Source organism: Lampetra planeri, chromosome 71 (genome assembly GCF_965212315.1).
Source record: "Lampetra planeri chromosome 71, kcLamPlan1.2.h2, whole genome shotgun sequence".
Lineage (NCBI taxonomy): Eukaryota > Metazoa > Chordata > Hyperoartia > Petromyzontiformes > Petromyzontidae > Lampetra > Lampetra planeri.
The window spans coordinates 2,268,659-2,292,147 of NC_136176.1; the positions used below are offsets into that span (position 1 = coordinate 2,268,659).

A 23,489-nucleotide genomic window follows, 5' to 3' on the forward strand; every position below is an offset into this window, starting at 1 on the left:
CGGGCGTGGTGCTGGCCACGCACCCCCTCGTTTGGCGTACCGGCCTTAATAGGTGCTCGCTAACAGCACTTGCCCCAACAGTCTGTTATGTCTATATACGGGTATCTTTGTATTTATGTAATTTTGGAATGCGTTGATGATGTCTGCCGGCCGAAACCCCCTTGAAAAATAACTGTTTAGCTTAACTTTCTGGTTCTTCTGAATAACATTGAGTAGCAGCCATCAGGTTTGGTTTAGCTGCCCAAAGATGCCTGTGCATCGCATGGAGGACACGTAGACAACAGCTGTACATGCGAATATGAAACAACGTGAAGATAAGAAGTGGGTCCGGCTGGGATTGGTTGGCAAGGGGATCGCCATTCTCGGACAAAGTGAGAATGAGAGACGGTGACATCGCCATCAGTAGGTGATGGAGGGAGGTGGAGTTGGTGATAGATTCAAACTGCTGGCAAGAGGCTCAAGATTCCAGGATGGGTCACGGAAGGCTACTGACATTATTTCTCAGATGCCACAATGACATTCAAGCAACTTGTCACGTTGGGTTAATTACACTGAGATGGAATTACATGACATCATGAGATATCTACAACGACACAAACTTTTTTGAATATTACCAGGTAAGGCTCACTGTGCTATGTGGCTTTTGTCAGAAGCAACCAGCCCATTACAAATGAGAGCGCAATAAAATGGCTCGTGTGGAAATTGATTGCAGCCAAATACTCTAAATGCGCGATGTTGATTCTAAATGTGGAGGGTAAACTGGAGGACCCAGATACAAATTCCCACGACCCAAGGGGAGAGAAAGACGCAAACTTTAAATACAAAGTAGCCGTAAGTCGAGCGAGATAACATCTCACAGCCACGGTCGGTGGCACCCAAATCCATTGCTCTGTCTTAACATAGACACCAACTTGTGCGCTGAGCTCTGCAAGGACGAGTTTATCTCTCGATACTCATCTCATGAATGAGCCACCGCAGCTGAGCCTCACCGATTTATATTAACACTCATTTTATTAAATGTATATATTTGTTAAAATATTAGATTACTTTGATGCATTTTGTTCATGTCAGGGTGAGTAGAGTAGCCTAGTTCATACTCTTAGCTTTTTCGGTAAAGTCACGTAGGTAAAAAAATGAAATTAAAATAAAATAATTAAAATCACGACGTTTCGGAGGCAACACAAGTCTCCGTTATTAGGTGGGACCGTCACAGCCTTGCTACGTGACTTTACCGAAAAATCTAAGAGTATGAATCCTTGCAGTCACGAAAGCTTCAAATCTATAATTAGCCTAGTTCACTCTAGATTTGAAGCTTTCGTGACTGCAAGGATTCATATTCTTAGGTTTTTTCGGTAAAGTCACGTAGGTAAAAATATTAAAATTTATAAAAGTAAATTAAAAATAAAATAAAAATCACGACGTTTCGGAGGCAACACAAGCTTCCGTCTTCAGGTGAAACTTTTATAAATTTTATTTTTATATTACTTTATGAATTTTAGTTTTTTTGCCTAGTTCACCTTGAGGCTGATGTTTGTGCACCTTGGGCACGGGTTCATTCCGGGCATTGTGTCTCGTGATGTCAGTGACGACAATGAAAATATTTAAAGTCTTTTACTTCCTTTTTCACCGTCGATATAAGAGAGAGAGGTCATGGTCCAGCGTCTCTCTGAGCCACACAGCGAGCGATCCCAGCAGAGCCCATGAGTCATGGCGAGCGCGACTCCCAGTGAGAGTGTGGACAGTGAGCTGCTTTGCTCCATCTGCCTGGGCACGTTCGTCTGCCCCTCCACGCTGAGCTGCGGACACTCGTTCTGCCTGCGGTGCCTGGAGGCCGCCTGGGAGACGGCGAGCAGCTTCAACTGCCCGCAGTGCCGAGCGACCTTCCCTGTGCGACCCCAGCTGAGGAGGAACGTGGCCCTCGCCAACCTGGCGGAGCAGCTCCGAGTTGGATTTGGGATGGTCGCGGCCGTCGTGTGTGACAACTGCAGTGATGGCCACACTCCTGCAGTGAAGACCTGCCTGAAATGCGAGATGTCCTTCTGTGCAACGCACTTGAGGCCTCACTTGGAGAATCCCAGGTTGAGAGGCCACGCTGTGGTGGAGCCCAGTGCGAGATTGGACAAGAGAAGATGCCCTAATCACAGCAGGGAGCTGGAGTTCTACTGCACAGTAGACAGCGGCCTGGTCTGCTCAGCTTGCACTATCGCAGGTGAACACACAGGGCACAAGGTTCTGACGCTGAAGGACGAGCACGAGACACGGAAGGTGAGGCCCTCAGAGCGAGAAACCGTAACACGATCTCACCAATTCTCTCACTCAGCTGCACATCTGATAACAAAAAAAAACTATCGTGTGTTCATGCTCTCCCTTTTGAATCTCACTCTGCCGTTGCATTTCAGGAAAGTGCCTCAAAATGTATTGAATCCTAGGGTTTCATTAAACACTAGCAGGAAGTACCCGGCGTTGTCCGGGTCATAAAAATATTTCAAAACGACTCTTAAAAATGTAACAGCAGTGCGTACTGACTGTGGTGGTACTTGCTATGATTACAGCAGTACATACTGACTGTGGTGGTACCTGCTATGATTACAGCAGTGCATACCGACTATGGTGGTAGCTGCTATCACTACAGTAGTACATGCTGACTCTATAGCAGTATTTATAGCACAAAGTACTCACCTGACAGAGTGGCGTGGTGAGGCCTAGTCCCCTGCAGAGCCTCCGGCCTCGCCTAGATTGTCCAGCCGGCCGAGGTGGCACCTTGGCAGTCTGGGGCTGGGCTGCTACCCCTGCCCCCCCCAGGCACGATGTCCCCGGCCACTCTGCATCAATATCTACGGCCTATAGTGGTAGCATCTACCGCCTGTATAGTAGTAGTAACTGCATGCATCGTGGTGGGGGGGACATGAGACAGTGAAGAATTTACCTTAGCATTTAGTGTATTTTTATAGGATTTGTAAGGCGACCCTCACTCGCACCGAAGGCGTGTGACTTGGCATGGGCCATCCTCCCCACCAAAGGCGCGAGAGTTGGTATAGTCGTGCATGCGTCATAAATAAATAAAATAAAAGCGAAGCGCACAAAATCGCAGTGAGTCGCTAATTAAAATAATTTTAAGTTGACGGATGTGAAAAAGGAATAGCGCTTGCTGACCGCGGGGCTTACGGTGTGGTGCCTGGCTATTTTTTGTACGTTAACCCCACATTCTGTCTTCAGGTGGAACCGTTACAGCCAAACTTTGGCTGTAACGGTTCCACCTGAAGACGGAAGCTTGTTTTGCCTCCGAAACGTCGTGATTTAATTTAGTTGTTTTCATTTATTTTATTTTTTTACCTACGTGACTTTACCGAAAAAACAGAGTATGTTAACCCCACCGTTGGAGAGCCAAGCGCGTGACCACACACAAACACACAATTTTTGACTTTTATATAGATATAAGATAAGATATAAGATAAGATAAGATAGGAGATAGATAATTGCCATATGAAGTAATTAAGTGGACAGAAATTTGAGACTGATATCACAGCCACCTGAGAAACAATTCTAGTAGATTTATCTTCTAAACGAGACAGCTGTGGTCACACGGATCCCACTGGCTGCTGCTACAACGAGGCATCAGCTTGCCCACTCCCCGTGCCCACCGCCTGAGTCGCCGCACAGAGGCAGCATGGCGATGAGGGCCTTCACTTTGGAGGGGTCCATCTTCTTGGTTCTTTCGGTAAAGTCATCACGTAGAAGGGAAATAATAAAATAATGAAAATAAAGCATAATAAAATACAATTCTCACGACGTTTCGGCCACAACGCAAGCAGCCGTCCTCAGGTGAAGAACAGGTCTGTCGGGGAGACAGCATCTGAATGAGCACCACCAGGCTTGGCAGCGTATATTTAAGCTGGGTTGGAGGGGGAAGAGCGCCTTGACAAAATAATTTACATATCAAGAGGAATTTAGCATATTTATGGGAAATGTGGAGGGGTCGTTGTGGAGGGAAGGGCGGTGTGAGGTGTGGCTCAGGGGGCTGGAGTCTCCCCCTGGTGATGTCTCGTCTCTCACGACAGACGCGCGTAGGGGAGGAGACGCGAGCGGTGGAGGAGAAGAGGAAGATGGCGGAGGAGTCCGTGAAGCGGATGGAGGCCACTCGCAAGGAGGCGCAGGTACCGTGTCCGGGTCTCACTCTTTGGCCCCCGTGACCTCCACCCAGCACGGAAGTCGTGAAGGTCAAAATGTTATTCAAGCGAACTTTTGTGCAGCAGCTTCATAACTTTGATGCCTCTTCTTGGTTCGTTCGGTAAAGTCACGTATAAGGGAAGTAATAAAATAATAAAAATAAAACCTAATAAAATACTTGTCCTGAGGACGGCTGCTTGCGTTGTGGCCGAAACGTCGGGAGAATTGTATTTTATTATGTTTTATTTTTATTATTTTATTACTTCCCTTCTACGTGACTTTACCGAAAGAACCAAGAAGATGAATCCCTGCAGTCACGAAAGCTTTAAATCGAAACTGTGATGCCTCTTAACTATATCATTTACTTTCGAACTCAACATTCACTACAAGGGGGATTGCACATTTACGATAACCGCATTGGCGCGTCTGCCACGAGGTCGGCTTACTCAGCATTACGTCTTCCACTCCTGTAGCAAACAAACACGTTCCTTCGGAGTGGGCAGGTAGGAACTTGGTTGGACAGCGCATTCGTGCACGACAGACAGACAAATAATCCCTGGTGGGCAAGTGTGGAACCTGTTGTTCCTACCTGTATGAAAGATAAATTGACTTTAGGTAGTCAAGCAGCCAGCCAGGTAGCCAGCCCCCTTAACTATCGGCCCCTCCTCCTTGCTTAGGCACCTCCCCTTACCCCCCCTCCCCTAGGCCCCTCCCCCCTTAGGCCCCTCTCCTGACTCTCCCCTTCCTTAGGCCCCTCCCCTCTCCGTACCCGGCAGTAGGTCTCCACCAATCAAAGAGCTGTTTATATTATATATTTATTTATGCACGACAGACAGTCAGACAGACAAATAATCCCTGGTGGGCAGTGTGGAACATTGTTCCTACCTGTAAAACAAATGTAGAGAGTGCCACGGATTGTCGGGGTGGATCTGTGGTGCAGCTGTTGCGATAAATGGGAGGTCGCGCACCGGCACGGACGCAGAGGCACGAACACCACACAGCTGCACCTCACGCCGTCCATAATCGCGTCACCGGAGTTGATTTAAACTACAACTATTTTGAAATCCTTTATATTAAGTTCACTTGCTTGCGCGCTTGCGTGCGTGCTTGCTTGCTTGCTTACGACCGTGCAAATCTTTGAGTCGTTTTTTAACCCACTTCCCGTGATCCAATCGAGCGGACATTTTCCACACAGACTCGTTGTGCGTGACAATGCATTTTCGTGAAAAAAATTTTCCAAAATTTTACACTTGTTAGGACAAAAATATTATATTTAATTACCAATTGCTTAATGGTGGCAGCCATTCATCTGACCCATAGGTGGCAGCCATTTCAAGCCAGAGGACGAGAGGACTCTAGCCGCCACGCATATAAAGGATTTAGAGTGAAAAACTTTGTTTTTACGGGTTAATTTTTAAATCCTTTATATTAAGTTCACTTGCTTGCGTGCTTGCGTGCTTGCTTGCTTACGACCGTGCAAATCTTTTGGTCGTTTTTTAACCCACTTCCCGTGATCCAATCGAGCTGACATTTTCCACACAAACTCGTTGTGCGTGACAATTAATTTTCGTGAAAAATGTTTTCCAAAATTTTACACTTTTTAGGACAAAAATATTATATTTAATTACCAATTGCTTAATGGTGGCATGCAATCATCTGACCCATAGGTGGCAGCCATCTCAAGCCAGAGGACGAGAGGACTCTAGCCGCCACGCATATAAAGGATTTATAGTGAAAACTTTGTTTTTACGGGTTTTATTTTTACACTATGAGACCTCCTTTACCAGTGGCAAAATATAGTAGTAGGTTTTTACCCTTTAAACTGGTACAAAAACGGACACCTTTATACAAGGCATCATGTTTGCAATAACCACAACACACACAGTCAAAATGCAAACAAAAAGAAACAACTCTGATGATAATGATATGCACTGTCCTTCAAGTTGATTGGTCCACACCCGAGACAGCTTTTCTTAGAGCCTAGTCTCCATTGGTGTTGGACCAGATGAAGTCGTGAAGGTCAAAATTGATTCAACGCTTTTTGGCGTCATCTGGTCCAACACCATGTGAGACTAGGCTCTAAGAAAAACTGTCTCGGGTGTGGACCAATCAACTTCAAGGACAGTGCATATCATTATCAGAGTTGTTTCTTTTTGTTTGCATTTTGACTGCTTGTGTTGTGGTTATTGCAAACATGATACCTTGTATAAAGGTGTCAGTTTTTGTACCAGTTGAAAGGGTAAAAACCTACTACTACAACTATTTTTATTTGACCAGGTAAGGCTCCACTGAGCTGTGTAGATTTATTCAGAAGCGACCCTGGCTGTCGCAAACCATAGCAGCTCAACAAAGTGTCTGACATCATCATCACGTGGAAATATATAGCCGCAGGCCCATACAGATACATAGAGACCCATACAGATATATAGAGACCCATAGGGATACATAGAGACCCATAGAGATACATAGAGACCCATACAGATACACAGAGACCCATACAGATACATAGAGACCCATAGAGATACATAGAGACCCATAGAGAACCATAGAGACCCATATAGATACACAGAAACCCATAGAGATACATAGAGATACACAGAAACCCATATAGATACATAGAGACCCATAGAGACCCATAGAGACCTATAGAGACCCATATAGATACACAGAACCCCATAGAGATACATAGAGATACACAGAAACCCATAGAGATACATAGAGACCCATAGAGACCCAAAGACTAAACGAATTATTTTACAAGGCAAGGCCCCTCTGAACCATGTAGCTCTTTTGCAGAAGGAAGCTGAACATCACAAATCATAGCTCAATGAAATGGCTCATCAGGTGGGAATTGATAGCAGCCAAATACTCTAAATAGTGCACTCTAAACTCTGGCTTGAACCAAGAGACGCCCTTGGGCTCTGAGGGTTGTTCACAGCAGATGACGAATGCCTTGGACTCTAAATTCGAGTTGGATGCGTGGAAAAGCCCGACCTGGATTACGGCAATTCTAAATCAGTTTTTCAGTTTTTCAGTTTCATTTATTCGGTATAGCCCTGTGAGCCATTCGGCTCTTGAATCGGGTGCAACCGCAACAAACAAAAACATGAACAAGAAAACATCTTAAAGTGACTATGCGCAAACAGAAAAATCCAGGAAAAAACTGCAAAGTCTTCCAGAAAAAGCACCGTACACCAACGCTGTGTGCAAAAATCCCAGTGGGATGCAAGTCAAACAACAACAACAATCACTAGACAACTTAGATTAAAGCTATCATTCTAACTCCGTACTACTATGGTCCTATGGAAACATCCATTGGCCCATAGGGAGAGAGATGCAGATTTCAAATTTACAGCAGGAATCAGGGTCGTGATCGAACCCACGACCCCCTGTACACCAGGCGAGGTAGTTAACATCTCGCCAAATACATCATTGGACCTCCTTTGCCAGTACCAAAGGAGGTCCAATGATGTAGATGCTCACCCCGAGCTCTCATTACTTTGATAGTGCAGCGTTGTCTTTGAGCTGTACGCCTTTTGGCGTCCTCTGGTCGAGCACCAATTGGGTCGAGGCTCAAAGAAAGCCGTCCCTTAGTGTGGACCAATCAGTTTCAAGGACAATGCATTATATATTATCATAGTGTGATTTTTTTGTTTGCATTTGACTGCAGGTATTGTGGTTAATGCAGATATGAATCCTCGTAAAAAAAGGTTTCAGTTTTGTTGCCAGAAAAAAAAGGGGAAAGACCCTATTATTATCTCGCCAAATCTCGTCGCATCCACGAGAGGGCTCCCATCGGACTCCGCGTGCCCGAGTCTCAACAACCACGACCCCAGCGCCCTCTAGGGGAGAAACTAGAGAAGAGCGACACCGCTCGTGCCCGCTTGGCATGGATCGACTCAGTTGGGTACGGGTACCCGTTTGCGACCCTGGTGCGGCCGGGTACGGGTAGGCCGTGAGTCACTGGTGAGTCACCGTTTGTCATTCATTTCCCAACGTCTTGTCTCTTCTCACAATTCAAGTTCCTAGAATCAACCCACCCGCGCCTGCAACGTGGCTTCATCTCCCAGAGGTCGCAATCAGGTACCCGATACCCGTACCCTACCCGTACCCGGGTAGGGTACGGGTACGGCCGGGTACGGGTACCCGTTTGCGACCCTGGTGCGGCCGGGTAAGGGTAAGGGTAAGGAATCAAAACCCGTTTGCGACCTCTGACTCAGTTCCATGGGCGCCTCGTCACTGGGGCATAATTCACCACTCGGGAATATTGTTTTATTATAATTCACTGGTCAACACACTTTTTCTGGCATAAGGTATTCAGACGGTTACAAGGTAATTTTGGGGTGCTGATTCCAAATCTGGCATCAGTTTTTGTCTATCCCATTTTACAATATATAAGAACGGGAGACAGAGCAAAGCCTCACCATTCTGGCGAATTGCCCGATGATGCTGGATGCAATTACCAGCGAAACGTCGTGCTCAAAAATTGTAAATGTTGTGGTTTCACACTTCAACACACCGGTGGGCTAAAGCAGTGAACTGTTTGTCTTTTGTCAACGTGACACTTTTTTACTGATTGGCCGTGTCGGGTGGTGGAGGGTTACGACACATTTATAAATAACGCGATCTAACACCCAAAACAACGTTGATTATGAAATGTTGAAATCGATAAATATGGAGTGAAAAAACGAGGGAACGCAGAGAAAAATCCACACAACTGTGGAGGCTGCTCGCCTCTGTCTCCATCGTCCCCTCCGTATCATTACCCCCTTGCTGTCTGGTGGGGTCCGGACTTTCGTCCCCCATCTGCTCCCTATCCTGTACCCCCGTGAGTGCTGCGGATCGTGTGTGCATGCTCCCCCTGCGCTGATGTTGGCCGCGGAGCGCAAGTTGCCGCCGCCGTGCGCGCGAGATAAACAGCACAACAATGCGCAGCCGATTACGCGCTCGAGCCGCGGGGTTGGGGGTCAGGGGCCCACCACCGCGCCGCACTTACGCAAGTAACGAGCACACGCACGATCGCACAAAGCTAACAGCTTCAATGCGCACAGCGATTTCGCACACGCGAGCGGGGCACACGCCGACACAACGACTCGTCCCCTCCCGCACTCGCACGTGTACGTCAACACAAGTATCGTACAAGGACAATTCTCCTCTCACACGGCTGCGTAGGCACGCAAACACACAAAAGCGCTCTCCCTCCTCCTCCTCTCGCTCCCCCCAGCCGTGCGATCACATCGCGCTCCGGCGCCGCGGCTCGCGGGTTCACCGTGTGCGGCTTGCGGGTTTTACCGTGCGCGGCTTGCACACACGCGAGCGACGCCCACGCTCGAGCGAGAGCACGTAAAACCCCCCTCTTGCGCGGCCGCGCGTTTATACAAATAAACTGTGCGCTCCCCGGGCGTCAACAGACACACCTCCGTACCCGCACAATCGTACAGAGACCGCGGCCTTTACGCATACAACGACCACACACCCGCGAATGCAGCGCACGCTAATACCACGTGCAAAAATACCCAACAACACGGTTTTATTACTACGCTCGAGAGTTTATTAGCGCTTGTTAACCAACCGAGCCACCCGTGTGTGTGTGCGGGCCAGCAAGGCGCTTCTAACCCACACTCTGGTGGCGTGCAGCCCTATTCTATGCTGCGCTCTCTGTTAAACTGCTTTCCTCTCGTCCTTACCCCGAACTAACCCTTCTCCCACGGATCCTACTCTCCGCTCTGAGGTGTTGTAAGGCGCGTAATACGATACCGTCTGTAGTCCTTGGTGGCCTTGCGGCGCTCAGATCGTCCTGCAGACAATCTAGCGGCTCGCCCGATGACTCCTTCGTCGCTGACTCCGTGTCAAAACTCCAGAAGAAGAGGCCCTCCCCTACTCTGCCCTCCCTCTTTTATACTATTCACATCAAAGGCTAGGCGCCCCCGTCCCGACCGCCTTGGTCTCTCGACCAATCCTGAGCCTAGGATTTCTCGCCCTTTTGCGATCCCGCCGGCTTTTGATCTTTCGACTAATCAGTAGCCCCGGGTCCGTCGCTCTCCTTGTCCTCGGTTACATCAATGGCTCGGCGCCTTCGCCCCCGACCGCATTGTTCTCCCGACCAACCAGGAGCCCCAAACCCGTGGCGCCCTCCGCCAACGCTGCTTTTTTTGGCCCTGATCCCAGCTATCCGCCTTGCTGACCCGTGTTTGTGTTTGTATGCGTTTCTAACGCATACAAACACAAACACCCGAGGGGGCCCTCGGGTGAAAACTCAGGGTAGGTGACCCGACCACGAGGCCCTACGTGGGTGCGGGTGCGTGCTTATGTGGGGGGGGGTGATGGGGGGAAGTGCGGTGGGGGAAGCCGGGCGGCTCCCTGGCTCGGCAGAGCGGCCCCGTCGCTGTGGCACCACACAACCACAGAGCAAACGCAAGAACCCCAAAGATGGAGCACGCGTCGGGGGTCAGGATCGAACCCCGCCCGACCAGCTGTATACCAGGCGAGGGAGTCAACATCTCTTAGCCCCCACACGCACACACGGAGTGGCTCACGGCTCAGGGAGCCAACCGTGGTCCCCGCAGGAATCGTTGGCCGTGATCAGAGGTCGCATCGTGGGCAAGTTCGCCCGCCTAAGGAGGGCTCTGGACGAGGACGAGAGGGAGGCTCTACGTCACGTGGCCCTGAAGGAGCGTGAGCTGCTGCCCCGGATCGACGAGGACATCGCTCGTCACAAGCGCGAGATCGTCGAGCTCCAAGCGGCGGCCGCTCGCCTGAGCGCCCTGCAGCACGAGAGGGACTCGCTCGCCTTCCTGCAGGTGGGGAGAGACCCTGTGGAGACGCCATTTTGTGTGTCAAGATCAACGGAGCGGGCAGGGGGACACGTGGTGCAAGGGTAGAGACGTCATCTTCTTGGTTCTTTCGGTAAAGTCACGTAGAAGGGAAGTAATAAAATAATAAAAATAAAACATAATAAAATAATTCTCACGACGTTTACGTGACTTTACCGAAAGAACCAAGAAGATGAATTCCTGCAGTCACGAAAGCTTTAAATCGAAAGGTAGAGACGTCATTCATGATCTCTCTGTTTCTCTCTCTCTTCCATAGGGGCACCTGGAGGAGACGCGCAGGTACAGAGCCTTAACGTCTCACGGTTGAACACTCAACACGGGGCTGTGTGTGTTAGACACATGAGCTGTGTGTGTGTGTGTTAGACACATGGGGATGTGTGTGTGTTAGACACAGGCTGTGTGTGTGTTAGACACATGGGGATGTGTGTGTGTGTTAGACAGAGGCTGTGTGTGTGTGTTAGACACATGGGGATGTGTGTGTGTGTGTTAGACAGAGGCTGTGTGTGTGTGTGTTAGACACATGGGGATGTGTGTGTGTGTGTGTTAGACACATGGGGATGTGTGTGTGTGTTAGACAGAGGCTGTGTGTGTGTGTTAGACACATGGGGATGTGTGTGTGTGTGTTAGACACATGGGGATGTGTGTGTGTGTGTTAGACACATGGGGATGTGTGTGTGTTAGACACAGGCTGTGTGTGTGTGTATTAGACACATGGAGATGTGTGTGTGTTAGACAGAGGCTGTGTGTGTGTGTTAGACACATGAGCTGTGTGTGTGTGTGTTAGACACACGATTTGTCTGTGAGAGATGTCCTAAATGTGAGACGCAGGCTGTGTATGAGACACGGCATGTGCGATGGATCCCATTTGTTCTGCTGCTGTGGTTGAACGAGGCTGTGTGTGATGCTGTTGCTGGTTGTCCCAGAAGAGACATCCCAAAGGGATCTGCACTCCCACCTCCCACTTCATTGGACGTCACCACGATCCGCTCCCTTGAAAGTGCCATGTGCAGACTCCTGCCTCTCGTCTGTGAGTTGTTCCTCAGTCTTGCACCCGCGCGTTTTGCTGTGTTGCACTGCACTTCTGTGCTCCCCATCTTCATCAACTTTTCAGTTAATTTTACCAGCTAAGGAACTCACTGAACCACCATGTCGCTGTTTTCAACAAGCGACCAGATTATCACAAATGATAGATCAACGACGAGGACTATCACGTGGATATTTATAACAGCAACCAAATCCTGATAAGTGTTTTTTTACCCTTTTATCTGGCAACAAAACTGACACCTTTTTTTACAAGGAGTCATGTTTGCATAGACCACAATACCTGCAGTCATAATGCAAACAAACCTGCAGTCATAATGCAAACAAAAAACACAACTCTGATAATATATGCACTGTCCTTGAAGTTGATTGGTCCACACCCGAGACAGCTTTCCTTAGTGCCTAGTCTCACATGGTGTTGGACCAGATGACGCCAAAAGGCGCACAACTCAAAGACAATGCACCATCAGAGTATGAGAGCTTGGGGTGAAGCATTTACACCATTGGTACCTCATTTGCCAGAATAAAAATATGATAATTGTTTTTTTACCCATTTATCTGGCAACAAAACTGACACATTTTTTACGAGGAGTCATGTTTGCATAGACCACAATACCTGCAGTCATAAGCGCAAACAAAAAAACATAACTCTGATAATGTGTGTGCACTGTCCTTGAAGTTGATTGGTCCACACCCGAGACAGCTTTCCTTAGAGCCTAGTCTCTTAATGCAAATATATTTTTGCGGATGGAAAAACGCGAGGAACCAGAGAAAGACTCTGAAAGAGAGTGACATGGAACAGTGGGCTCGACCTGGTGAAACGAAATTAGTTTAACAGCTTAAATATTTCGATTTAAAGCTTTCGTGACTGCAGGGATTCATCTTCTTGGTTCTTTCGGTAAAGTCACGTAGAATGGAAATAATAAAATAATAAAAATAAAACATAATAAAATAATTCTCACGACGTTTCGGCCACAACGCAAGCAGCCGTCTGCTTGCGTTGTGGCATGCCTACACTAATACTAACGAATATTAGCATGTGTCCAAAGATACTGATTAATATTTGTATGTGTCCAAAGATACTGATGAATATTAGTATGTGCACAATAATACTAACGAAAACCAGTATTGTATGCATTTGTGATACAAGTGCTAATGTATCCCATGACCACAACAACACAACAGACAACACAACTCTCCGTCATCAGGTGGGACCGTCAAAGCCAGATTTGCTGCATCACTTGATGCAGCAAATCTGGCTGTGATGGTCCCACCTGATGGAGACTTGTGTTGCCTCCGAAACGTCGTGATTTTTATTATTTTATTTTTATTAATTTTAATTAAATTGTTTACCTACGTGACTTTACCAAAAGAACTAAGCGTATGAATCCTTGCAGTCACGAACGCTTCAAATCTAGAATTAGACAACACAACACCAGCGTGCGTGTGTGTGTGTACACGCCACGTGCACGTGTCGCCGTGACTGCTATGCGAGCATCATCGCTGTCCTCACCACAGATGGACGCTCACCGACTCTGGACACAAACTCAGCCCACAACCGCCTCCAGATTTCCTCGGATCTCAGGACGGTGACGCTGAGCGGTGTCTCCCAGGGTCGCCCCCATCACCCACACCGCTTTGACGTGTGGGGACAAGCCCTGTGCTCTGAGAGCTTCTCATCGGGTCAGCACTACTGGGAGGTGGACGTGGGGAGCGCGGAATTGTGTCGGGTTGGAGTCGCGTACGGGACGATCACACGGAGAGGGAGTGGTGCTGAGTGCTGCCTGGGAGTGAGTGACGTCTCCTGGTGTCTACAGAAACTTGGCGACAGCTTCTCAGTGCATCATGGCGGGGTAGAGACCTCACTGTCCGTGCCGGAGCCTCAGCGGAGAGTCGGGGTTCATCTGGACTGGGACGCGGGGCTGCTGTCGTTTTACAGCGCCGATTCCATGGCGCCGTTGCACTCGTTTCACCAAAGCTTCGCTCAGCCTCTACATGCTGGGCTTTTGGTTGGGTGGGGTAAAGTTGGTGACTCAGTGACGATTGTGGATGTGAGTGGTGCGTTCTCAGAGCGGTGAACGTGAACAGCGTCGAGGGCAGACACCACGATGCACAGCGCTCGCCACCATCATCGCCGTCACGCGCAATGCCACGCCCGTGACTGGCTGGTGGCCGTCGGTGGCGAGGGGCTGCGTGGCTCTCTAACACAAAGGGGGGCTGAGCGTAAACAATCCTCGCAGCATTTCTAAGGGGGTGATAAAATAAGTACTGCTCTGTGTGTGAAGCCAAAGTGGATATATTCCATTTTCCGATTTAAAGCTTTCGTGACTGCAGGGATTCATCTTCTTGGTTCTTTCGGTAAAGTCACGTAGAAGGGAAGTAATAAAATAATAAAAATAAAACATAATGTTCCAAGCTCCGTGATAAGAAGGCTCAGCTAATCGAGTCTCTCACCTTTCTGAAGAGATACCGCGACTCTAAGCTTCAATATACGCTCCAAGCTTGGTGGTGTTTCATTCTTCACCTGAGGACGGCTGCTTGCGTTGTGGCCGAAACGTCGTGAGAATTATTTTATTTTAATTATTTTATTACTTCCCTTCTACGTGACTTTACCGAAAGAACCAAGAAGATGAATCCTCGCAGCATTTCTAAGGGGGTGATAAAATAAGTGCTGCTCTGTGTGTGAAGCCAAAGTGGATATATTCACCCTGTCAGAGGAGTGTGGCTGTAGTGTAGGTGTGCAGTGATTGGCGATGGTGAACTGGGATGTGTTTATACAACAACAATAATGTTAATTTTAAAAATATATAAATGTACGCGTACGACAGTGGCATTGTAACGCTTGTATCGTCGATTCTACAATAAAAATATAGAACACTAGTGGTGAGTACTCGACTGACACACACACGTAGCGTTACACACACATATCGACTCACACATACATACACAGACTGAACAACAACAACTGCCATTCGCCAGTAAGTGGCGGTGACGTCACCACAACGCTTGTGCCAGGCTATGTGCACCTTGAGGCCACGTAAAGTGTCGAACGCCCGCTGGCAGGAGGTCACAGGACAGACCCAGATGGCACAGGTCGACTGACTGAGACGACTGGCTGATGCACCACCTGTGCCCCCTACTGTGGCAACTTGCTGTGCTTTAGCCACCCGGCGCTCCGCTCGTTGTTGTGAGCGTCGCTCCTCCGCCCTCCGTTGTTGTTGGAGGGCGACTGCCTCCAACTGCCCAGTAGCGTCCTTCACGAGCCTCCTCCACTGAGGCCGATCATGACACCGCTGATACCAGTCATCGGCAAGTCCACTCAGCTCCACGTCCTCCTGTACCACATCACTCCATCTCTTCTCTAGCCCGTGCCGCGCCCGTTTAGCCCCCTCGATCCGGCCGAACAAAAGCTGTTTAGGCATGCGGTGGCTGGGCATGCGGGCTACATGACCCAGCCAACGCAGCCTTGCCTGCCGGAGGAGCTCACCGATGGAATTTGCCCAGATCTTTCAAGGATTTGTGAGCTCCTCACACAATCCAGCCTGGTTAAACCTAGGATGAATCGTAGGCAGGCCAGCCTAAATGTTTCCAACTGGCGAAGATGCTCCGTTAGGGGGGTCCACGTTTCGCAAGCGTAGAGAAGGGAGGGAATGACCGTGGCCGAGAAGACCGGAAGCTTCGTGCGGAGCGACAGACCAGGTAGCTTCCACACAGCGTTACGCAACCGATGAAAAGATATTGCCGCTCGACTGATTCGGAGTGAGACCTCTGCTGATTAACTGGAGCCGGTCATAAGCACACTGCCCAGGTATGGGAAACTCTCCACTCTCTCCACAACTTCCCCATCACCGATTGGGAGTTGTGGGGGTGCAGTGTCCGATGGTACAAAATACCCAGGCAGGTGCTTAGTTTTGGTGGGGCTGATGGTAAGGCTGATGGTGTGGCAAAACAACCCCCTACCTCCTCGCGGTGCCGGACGGGCAACTCTGTCGTGGGCAGTGCTGTGGGGGGAGGGCCAATTCCGATTGGCCTTGCCCCTCATGGCGTCTGTGACCACCACAGTGGCTAAACGGGGGCTCTGGACGGGTGCGAGGGGCTTGTAACCCCTCCTCCCTTCAATTAATTACCACTAAACTACGATATAAACAGGTACACACACAGGTACACACACAGGTACACAAACAGGTACACACACAGGTACACAACAACAACCGCCATTCGCCACTAAGTGGCGGTGACGTCACCACGACGCTTGTGCCAGGCCATGTGCACCCTGAGGCCACGTGAAGTGTCGAACGCACGCTGGCAGGTCACGGGGCAGACCCAGCAGGTGCCACGGGTCGACTGACTGAGATGACCGAGACGACTGGTTGATGCACCACCTGTGCCCCCTACTGTGCCAACTTGCTGCGCTTTAGCCACCCGGCGCTCCGCTCGTTGTTGTGAGCGTCGCTCCTCCGCCCTCCGTTGTTGTTGGAGGGCGACTGCCTCCAACTGCCCAGTAGCGTCCTTCACGAGCCTCCTCCACTGAGGCCGATCTTGACACCGCTGGTACCGGTCATCGGCAACTCCACTCAGCTCCACATCCTCCTGTACCACATCACTCCATCTCTTCTCTAGCCCGTGCCACTCACTCACCCAATCACCCACCCACTAACCTCCCCACCCACTCACCCCTCCACTCACCCACCCACCCACTCACCCCCCCACCCACTCACCCACCCACTCACCCACCCACCCACTCACCCCCCCCACCCACTCACCCCCCCCACCCACCCACCCCCCCCCACCCACCCACCCACTCACCCCCCCACCCACTCAACCACCCCCCACCCACCCCCCCCCACTCACCCCCCCTCTCACTCACTCACACCCCCCCACCCACCCCCCCACTCACTCACCCCACACCCACCCCCCCACTCACCCCCCCTCTCACTCACTCACCCCCCCACCCACCCCCCACTCACTTACCCCACACCCACTGCTTGTTTTGATTGTTTAATGCAATTCACTGACGATACCAGAGCGAGAGACCCAGAGAGTACTAAACACGTAGCTATAGACGCCTTGCGCCAGTCGGCCCGTCACCCCCAGGTGCTTCGCCTCTACTGCAGGCGTATGGCTTAGACAGTGTCAGTGTGTGTGTGTCAGTGTGTGTCAGTGTGTGACTGCGTGTGTCAGTGTGTGACTGCGTATGTGTCAGTGTGTGACTACGTGTGTGTCAGTGTGTGACTGCGTGTGTGTGTGTCAGTGTGTGACTGCGTGTGTGTGTGTGTCAGTGTGTGTGTGTGTGTGTCTGTGTGTGACTGCGTGTGTGTGTGTGTCAGTGTGTGTGTGTGTGTCAGTGTGTGTCAGTGTGTGTGTGTGTCAGTGTGTGTGTCAGTGTGTGTGTGTCAGTGTGTGTGTCAGTGTGTGTCAGTGTGTGACTGCGTGTGTGTGTCAGTGTGTGACTGCGTGTGTGTGTGTCAGTGTGTGTGTGTGTCAGTGTGTGTCAGTGAGTGTGTCAGTGTGTGTCAGTCAGTGTGTGTGTCAGTGTGTGTGTGTCAGTGTGTGTGTATATGTGTATCTGTGTGTATGTGTGTATGTATCTGTGTGTATGTGTGTGTATGTGTGTATGTTTCTGTGTGTGTGTGTAGCTGTATCTGTGTGTGTGTCAGAGTGTGTGTGTGTATATGTGTGTATGTGTGTGTGTATCTGTGTGTGTATGTGTGTGTGTATCTGTGTGTGTGTGTATCTGTGTGTGTGTATGTGTATCTGTGTGTGTGTATCTGTATGTGTGTATCTATGTGTGTATCTGTGTGTGTGTATGTGTGCATCTGTATGTGTGTGTAGCTGTATCTGTGTGTCAGTGTGTGTGTCTGTGTGTGTGTGTGTATCTGTGTGTGTATCTGTGTGTGTGTATGTGTGTGTGTGTCTGTGTGTGTGTGTGTATCTGTGTGTGTATCTGTGTATGTGTGTGTGTGTATCTGTGTGTGTATCTGTGTGTGTGTATGTGTGTATCTGTGTGTATGTGTGTGTATCTGTGTGTGTGTATCTGTGTGTGTGTGTATCTGTGTGTGTATCTGTGTGTGTATATGTGTGTATGTGTGTGTGTATCTGTGTGTGTGTATCTGTGTGTATGTGTGTGTGTGTATCTGTGTGTGTGTATCTGTGTGTATGTGTGTGTATCTGTGTGTGTGTATCTGTGTGTGTGTCTATGTGTGTATCTGTGTAGCTGTGTGTATGTGTGTGTGTATCTGTGTGTGTATCTGTGTGCTGTAGAAGCATTTTCCCACTGCAGTGCACGCGACATTAAAGCGCCACGGATTTCCTCGTCACGGCCAGCACAGAAACCCCAGAAACCGGCCACGAAACCCCCAAAGGAATGAATACCGATTATGTTAGTAACCACATCAACATTAACATCATAAACATCATCATCATTAACATCATCATCATCAACAACATTAAAATCATAAACATTAACATCATCATTAACATCATCATTAACATCATCATCAACATCATCATTAACATCATCAACATCATCATTAACATCATCATCATCATTAACATCATCATCATCATTAACATCATCATTAACATCATCATTAACATCATCATCATCATCAACATCATCACCATCATCATTAACATCATCAACAACATTAACATTATCATTAACATCATTAACATCATCATCAACGGTAAACTTAATTGACCCTTAATTGACGAGTCGTTAGCAGTGCATAGTGAACCAATTTGCTATTTAGTTGACGTCATGAGCTGTGGTGTGTGTGGGGTGTGTGTGTGGTGTGTGTGTGGTTTGGGTGGAGTGGGTGGTGTGTGTGGTGTGTGAGTGGTGTGTATGGTGTGGTGTAAGTGTGGTGTATGTGTGTGGTGTGTGTGGTGTATGTGTGTGGTGTGTGTGCTGTGTGTGTAGTGTGGTGTGTGAGTGTGGTGTATGTGTGTGGTGTGTGTGGTGTATGTGTGTGTGGTGTGTGTAGTGTGGTTTGGGTGGAGTGGGTGGTGTGGTGTGTGTGGTGTGTGTGTTGTGTGTGTGTAGTGTGTGTGTAGTGTGTGTGTGGTGTGGAGTGTGTGGTGTGTGTGTGTGGTGTGTGTGTGGTGTATGTGTGTGTGGTGTGTGTGTGTGTGGTGTGTGTGTGGTGTGTGTGTTGTGGTGTGTGTGTAGTGTGGTGTGTGTAGTGAGTGTAGGGTGTGTGTGTGGTGTGTGTGTGGTGTGGTGTGTGTGTGGTGTGTGTGTGTTGTGTGTAGTGAGTGTAGTGTGTGTGGTGTGTGTAGTGTAGTGAGTGTAGTGTGTGTGTGTGGTGTATGTGGTGTGTGTGGTGTGTGTGTTGTGGTGTGTGTGTAGTGTGGTGTGTGTGGTGTGTGTAGTGTGTGTGGTGTGTGTGTGGTGTGTGTAGTGTAGTGAGTGTAGTGTGTGTGTGTGGTGTATGTGGTGTGGTGTGTGTGTGGTGTGTGTGTTGTGGTGTGTGTGTAGTGTGGTGTGTGTGGTGTGTGTGGTGTGTGTGGTGTGTGTGGTGTGTGTGTAGTGTGGTGTGTGTGTTGTGTGGTGAGTGTGGTGTGTTGTGGTGTGTGTGTAGTGTGGTGTGTGTAGTGAGTGTAGTGAGTGTAGTGTGTGTAGTGTGTGTGTAGTGTGGTGTGTGTGTGGTGTGTGTGTGTAGTGAATGTAGGGTGTGGTGTGTGTGTGTTGTGGTGTGTGTGTAGTGTGGTGTGTGTGTTGTGGTGTGTGTGTGGTTTGTGTGTTGTAGTGTGTGTGTAATGTGGTGTGTGTAGTGAGTGTAGTGTGTGTGGTGTGTGTGTAGTGTGGTGTGTAGTGTGGTGTGTGTGGTGTGTGTGTCAGAGGTGGGGCAAAGTCATTGTTATGCAAGTCCAAGTCGAGTCGCAAGTCATCAAATTCATGACTCGAGTCTGACTCGAGTCCAAGTCACATGACTCGAGTCCACACCTCTGGTGTGTGTGTGTATAGGTGCTGATGCTGCTGCTACTGGCGATTAACAGCACTTGCCCCTACAGCCCTGTGGGGGCTACCCGGGGGAGCTTTGATTGTTGTTAGATTACTTTGATCTCTTGCGGCGAAAGCGATCAGTGTCATAATCTCATTTGCATAATCGGGCATCACCACGCCCCCTTGGTGGTGATGGTGGTGGTGATGGTGGTGATGATAGTGGTGGTGATGGTGGTGATGATGGTGGTGATGGTGGTGGTGATGGTGATGTTAAGAGGGTGGTGATGATGGTGGTGATGATGGTGGTGGTGGTGATGGTGGTGGTGATGGTGGTGGTGGTGGTGATGATGATGGTGGTGGTGGTGATGATGGTGGTGATGTTAAGAGGGTGGTGATGATGGTGGTGGTGATGATCATGGTGGTGGTCGTGGTGGTGATGATGATACTGGTGGTCGTGGTGGTGATGATGGTGGTGATGATGGTGGTGGTGATGGTGGTGGTGATGTTAGGATGGTGAGTAGGTAAGCAGAGTTGGTGCAGTCAACCCATGGCACCTGCTGGGTCTGTCACGTGACCTCCTCCTCCTGCACCTAGCCTGGCACAGCAGTCAACCCATGGCACCTGCTGGGTCTGTCACGTGACCTCCTCCTCCTGCACCTAGCCTGGCACAGCAGTCAACCCATGGCACCTGCTGGGTCTGTCATGTGACCTATCAGCGAGCTCTCGACACTTCCCATGGCTTCAAAGTGCACCTAGCCTGGCACAAGCACAGTTGTTCTCGTTGTAAAGTGGGTGAGTGGGTGGGTGAGTGGGTGAGTGAGTGGGTGGATGGGTGGATGGGTGGATGGGTGGGTGGGCGGATGGGCAGATGGGTGAGTGGGTGGATGGATGGGTGAGTGGGTGGGTGTGTGTGTGCATGATCATCACCACCGTCACCACCGTCACCACCATCACCACCATGACCATCACCACCATCACCACCATCACCACCATCACCGTCATCACCACCATCATCATCACCACCATCACCACCATCACCACCATCACGACCACCACGACCACCACGTGGTATATCCACTACTGGATGTATCGGCAACCTCCCTAACCCGACCTCTCCTCGTCCACCATCCAACGTCACTCCGACTCCCACCGCTCCATCTCCCACCGCTCCATCTCCTACCAAGTCGCCCTTTAAAGATTGCAGCGAGCGACAGCAGCCACCACCGCAATGCCGCTACTCACTCACTCACCCACCCACACACTCACCCACTCACTCGCTCACTCACCCACTCACTCACACACTCACACACTTACTCACTCACTCGCCCACTCGCTCACTCACCCACTCACTCACTCGCTCACCCATACAGCCACTCACTCACTCACTCACCCACTCACTCACTCACTCACCCGCCCACTCACCCGCCCACTCACTCATCCGCCCACTCACCCACGCACTCGCTCGCCCACTCACTCACTCACTCACCCACTTACTCACCCACTCACCCACTTACTCACCCACTCACTCGCTCACCTGCTCACTCACCACTCAAACACTCACCCACTCACATTCTCACTCATCCACTCACCCACTCACTCACTCACCCACACACTCACACACTCACCCACCCACTCACCTACTCACCCACTCACTCACTCACTCACTCTATCACTCACCCACTCGCTCACTCACCCACTCACTCACTCACGCACCCACCCACCCACTCACTCACTCCCATACTTACTCACCCACTCAACCATCAGCTCGCTCGCTCGCTTGCCCGCTCGCTCACTAACCCACTCACTAACCCACTCGCTCACCCACTCACTCACTTGCTCACTCACCCGCTCACCCGCTAACCCGCTCAGCCACTCACCCACTCAACCATCAGCTCACTCACTTACTCACCCACTCGCTCATTCACTCACCCGCTCACTCACTCACCCGCTCACTCACTCACTCGCTCACCCACTCACTCACCGGCTCACCCACCCACCGGCTCAGCCACTCACTCACTCACCCACTCACCCACCCGCTCAGCCACACACACCACTCCCCCAGGGCACTGTAAGTGAGTTTTTTGCCCCCAGGGCACTGCGAGTGACATTCTGCCCCCAGGGCACTGCGAGTGACATTCTGCCCCCGGGGCATTGTCGCTTGGCGTTACTGAGGCGGCTTCCTCTGCTTCGCCTTGAGCTCTCGCAGCCAATCAGGACTCGGGCCGCTGTGGGGGAGAAGGGGGAGAGGGGGGGGGGGGGGGAGAGGGGGGAGAGGGGGGGAGGGGGGAAGGGGGGAGAGGGGGGGAGATAAATTAATGGGCTAATGAGTGAGTGAATGAGTGAGTGAATGAGTGAGTGAATGAGCGAGTGAGTGAATGAGTGAGTGAAAGAGTGAATGAATAACTAAGTGAATGAGTGAATGAATGAGTGAATGAGTGAGTAAATGAGTGAGTGAATGATTGAGTGAGTAAATGAGTGAGTGAATGAGTGAGTGAGCAAATGAGTGAGTGAATGAATGAGTGAATGATTGAGTGAGTAAATGAGTGTGTGAATGATTGAGTGAGTAAATGAGTGAGTGAATGAGTGAGTGAGTGAGTGAATGAGTGAGTGAGTAAATGAGTGAGTGAGTAAATGATTGAGTGAGTGAATGAGTGAGTGAGAGAATGAGTGAGTGAACGAGTGAGTGAATGAATAAGTGAGCGAGTGAATGAGTCAGTGAATGAGTGAGTGAATGAGTGAGTGAATGAGCGAGTGAGTGAGTGAAAGAGTGAATGAATAACTAAGTGAATGAGTGAATGAATGAGTGAATTAGTGAGTGAGTAAATGAGTGAGTGAGTAAATGAGTGAGTGAATGAGTGAGTGAATGAATGAGTGAATGAGTGAATGAGTGAATGAGTAAATGAGTGAGTGAATGAGTGAGTGAGTAAATGAGTGAGTGAGTGAGTAAATGAGTGAGTGAATGAGTGAGTGAATGAGTGAGTGAGAGAATGAGTGAGTGAACGAGTGAGTGAATGAATCAGTGAGCGAGTGAATGAGTGAGTGAATGAGTGAGTGAATGAGTGAGTGAGTAAATAAGTGAGTAAATGAGTGAGTGAGTAAATGATTGAGTGAGTGAATGAATAAGTGAGCGAGTGAATGAGTGAGTGAGTGAGTGAATGAGTGAGTGAATAACTGAATGAGGGAGCGAATGAGTGAATGAGTGAGTGAATGAATGCGTGAATGAGTGAGTGAATGAGTGAGTGAATGTGTGAGTGAATGCGTGAATGAATGAGTGAGTGAATGAGTGAGTGAATGAGTGAACGAGTGAGTGAATGAATGAGTGAAAGAGTGAGTGAATGAATGAGTGAATGAGTGAGTGAATGAGTGACTGAATGAGTGACTGAATGAGTGAGTGAATGAGTGAGTGAACGAGTGAGTGAATGAATGAGTGACTGAATGCGTGACTGAATGAGTGACTGAATGAGTGACTGAATGAGTGAGTGAATTAATCAGTGAATGAA

General features: G+C 49.6%; 2 protein-coding genes across 2 annotated transcripts in view; one reads left to right on the forward strand and one right to left on the reverse strand.

Annotated features, from left to right (window-relative positions):
- Window positions 1-1,647: 1,647 nt before the first annotated feature.
- LOC144737557 (E3 ubiquitin-protein ligase TRIM11-like) lies at window positions 1,648-14,921 on the forward strand. The gene is made up of 6 exons (XM_078620306.1): window positions 1,648-2,265; window positions 4,059-4,154; window positions 10,734-10,967; window positions 11,257-11,279; window positions 11,924-12,027; window positions 13,560-14,921. The coding sequence occupies exons 1-6, from the start codon at window positions 1,708-1,710 to the stop codon at window positions 14,117-14,119; spliced, it is 1,575 nt and encodes a 524-aa protein (XP_078476432.1). The 5' UTR covers window positions 1,648-1,707; the 3' UTR covers window positions 14,120-14,921.
- A 2,105-nt stretch (window positions 14,922-17,026) lies between these two features.
- Window positions 17,027-23,489, reverse strand: part of LOC144737528 (uncharacterized) — a 41,593-nt gene continuing 35,130 nt past the window's right edge. Inside the window, exon 10 of the mRNA XM_078620255.1 lies at window positions 17,027-22,214. The gene's annotated coding sequence lies outside the window, so the exon portion shown is untranslated. The remainder of the gene's footprint in view (window positions 22,215-23,489) is intronic.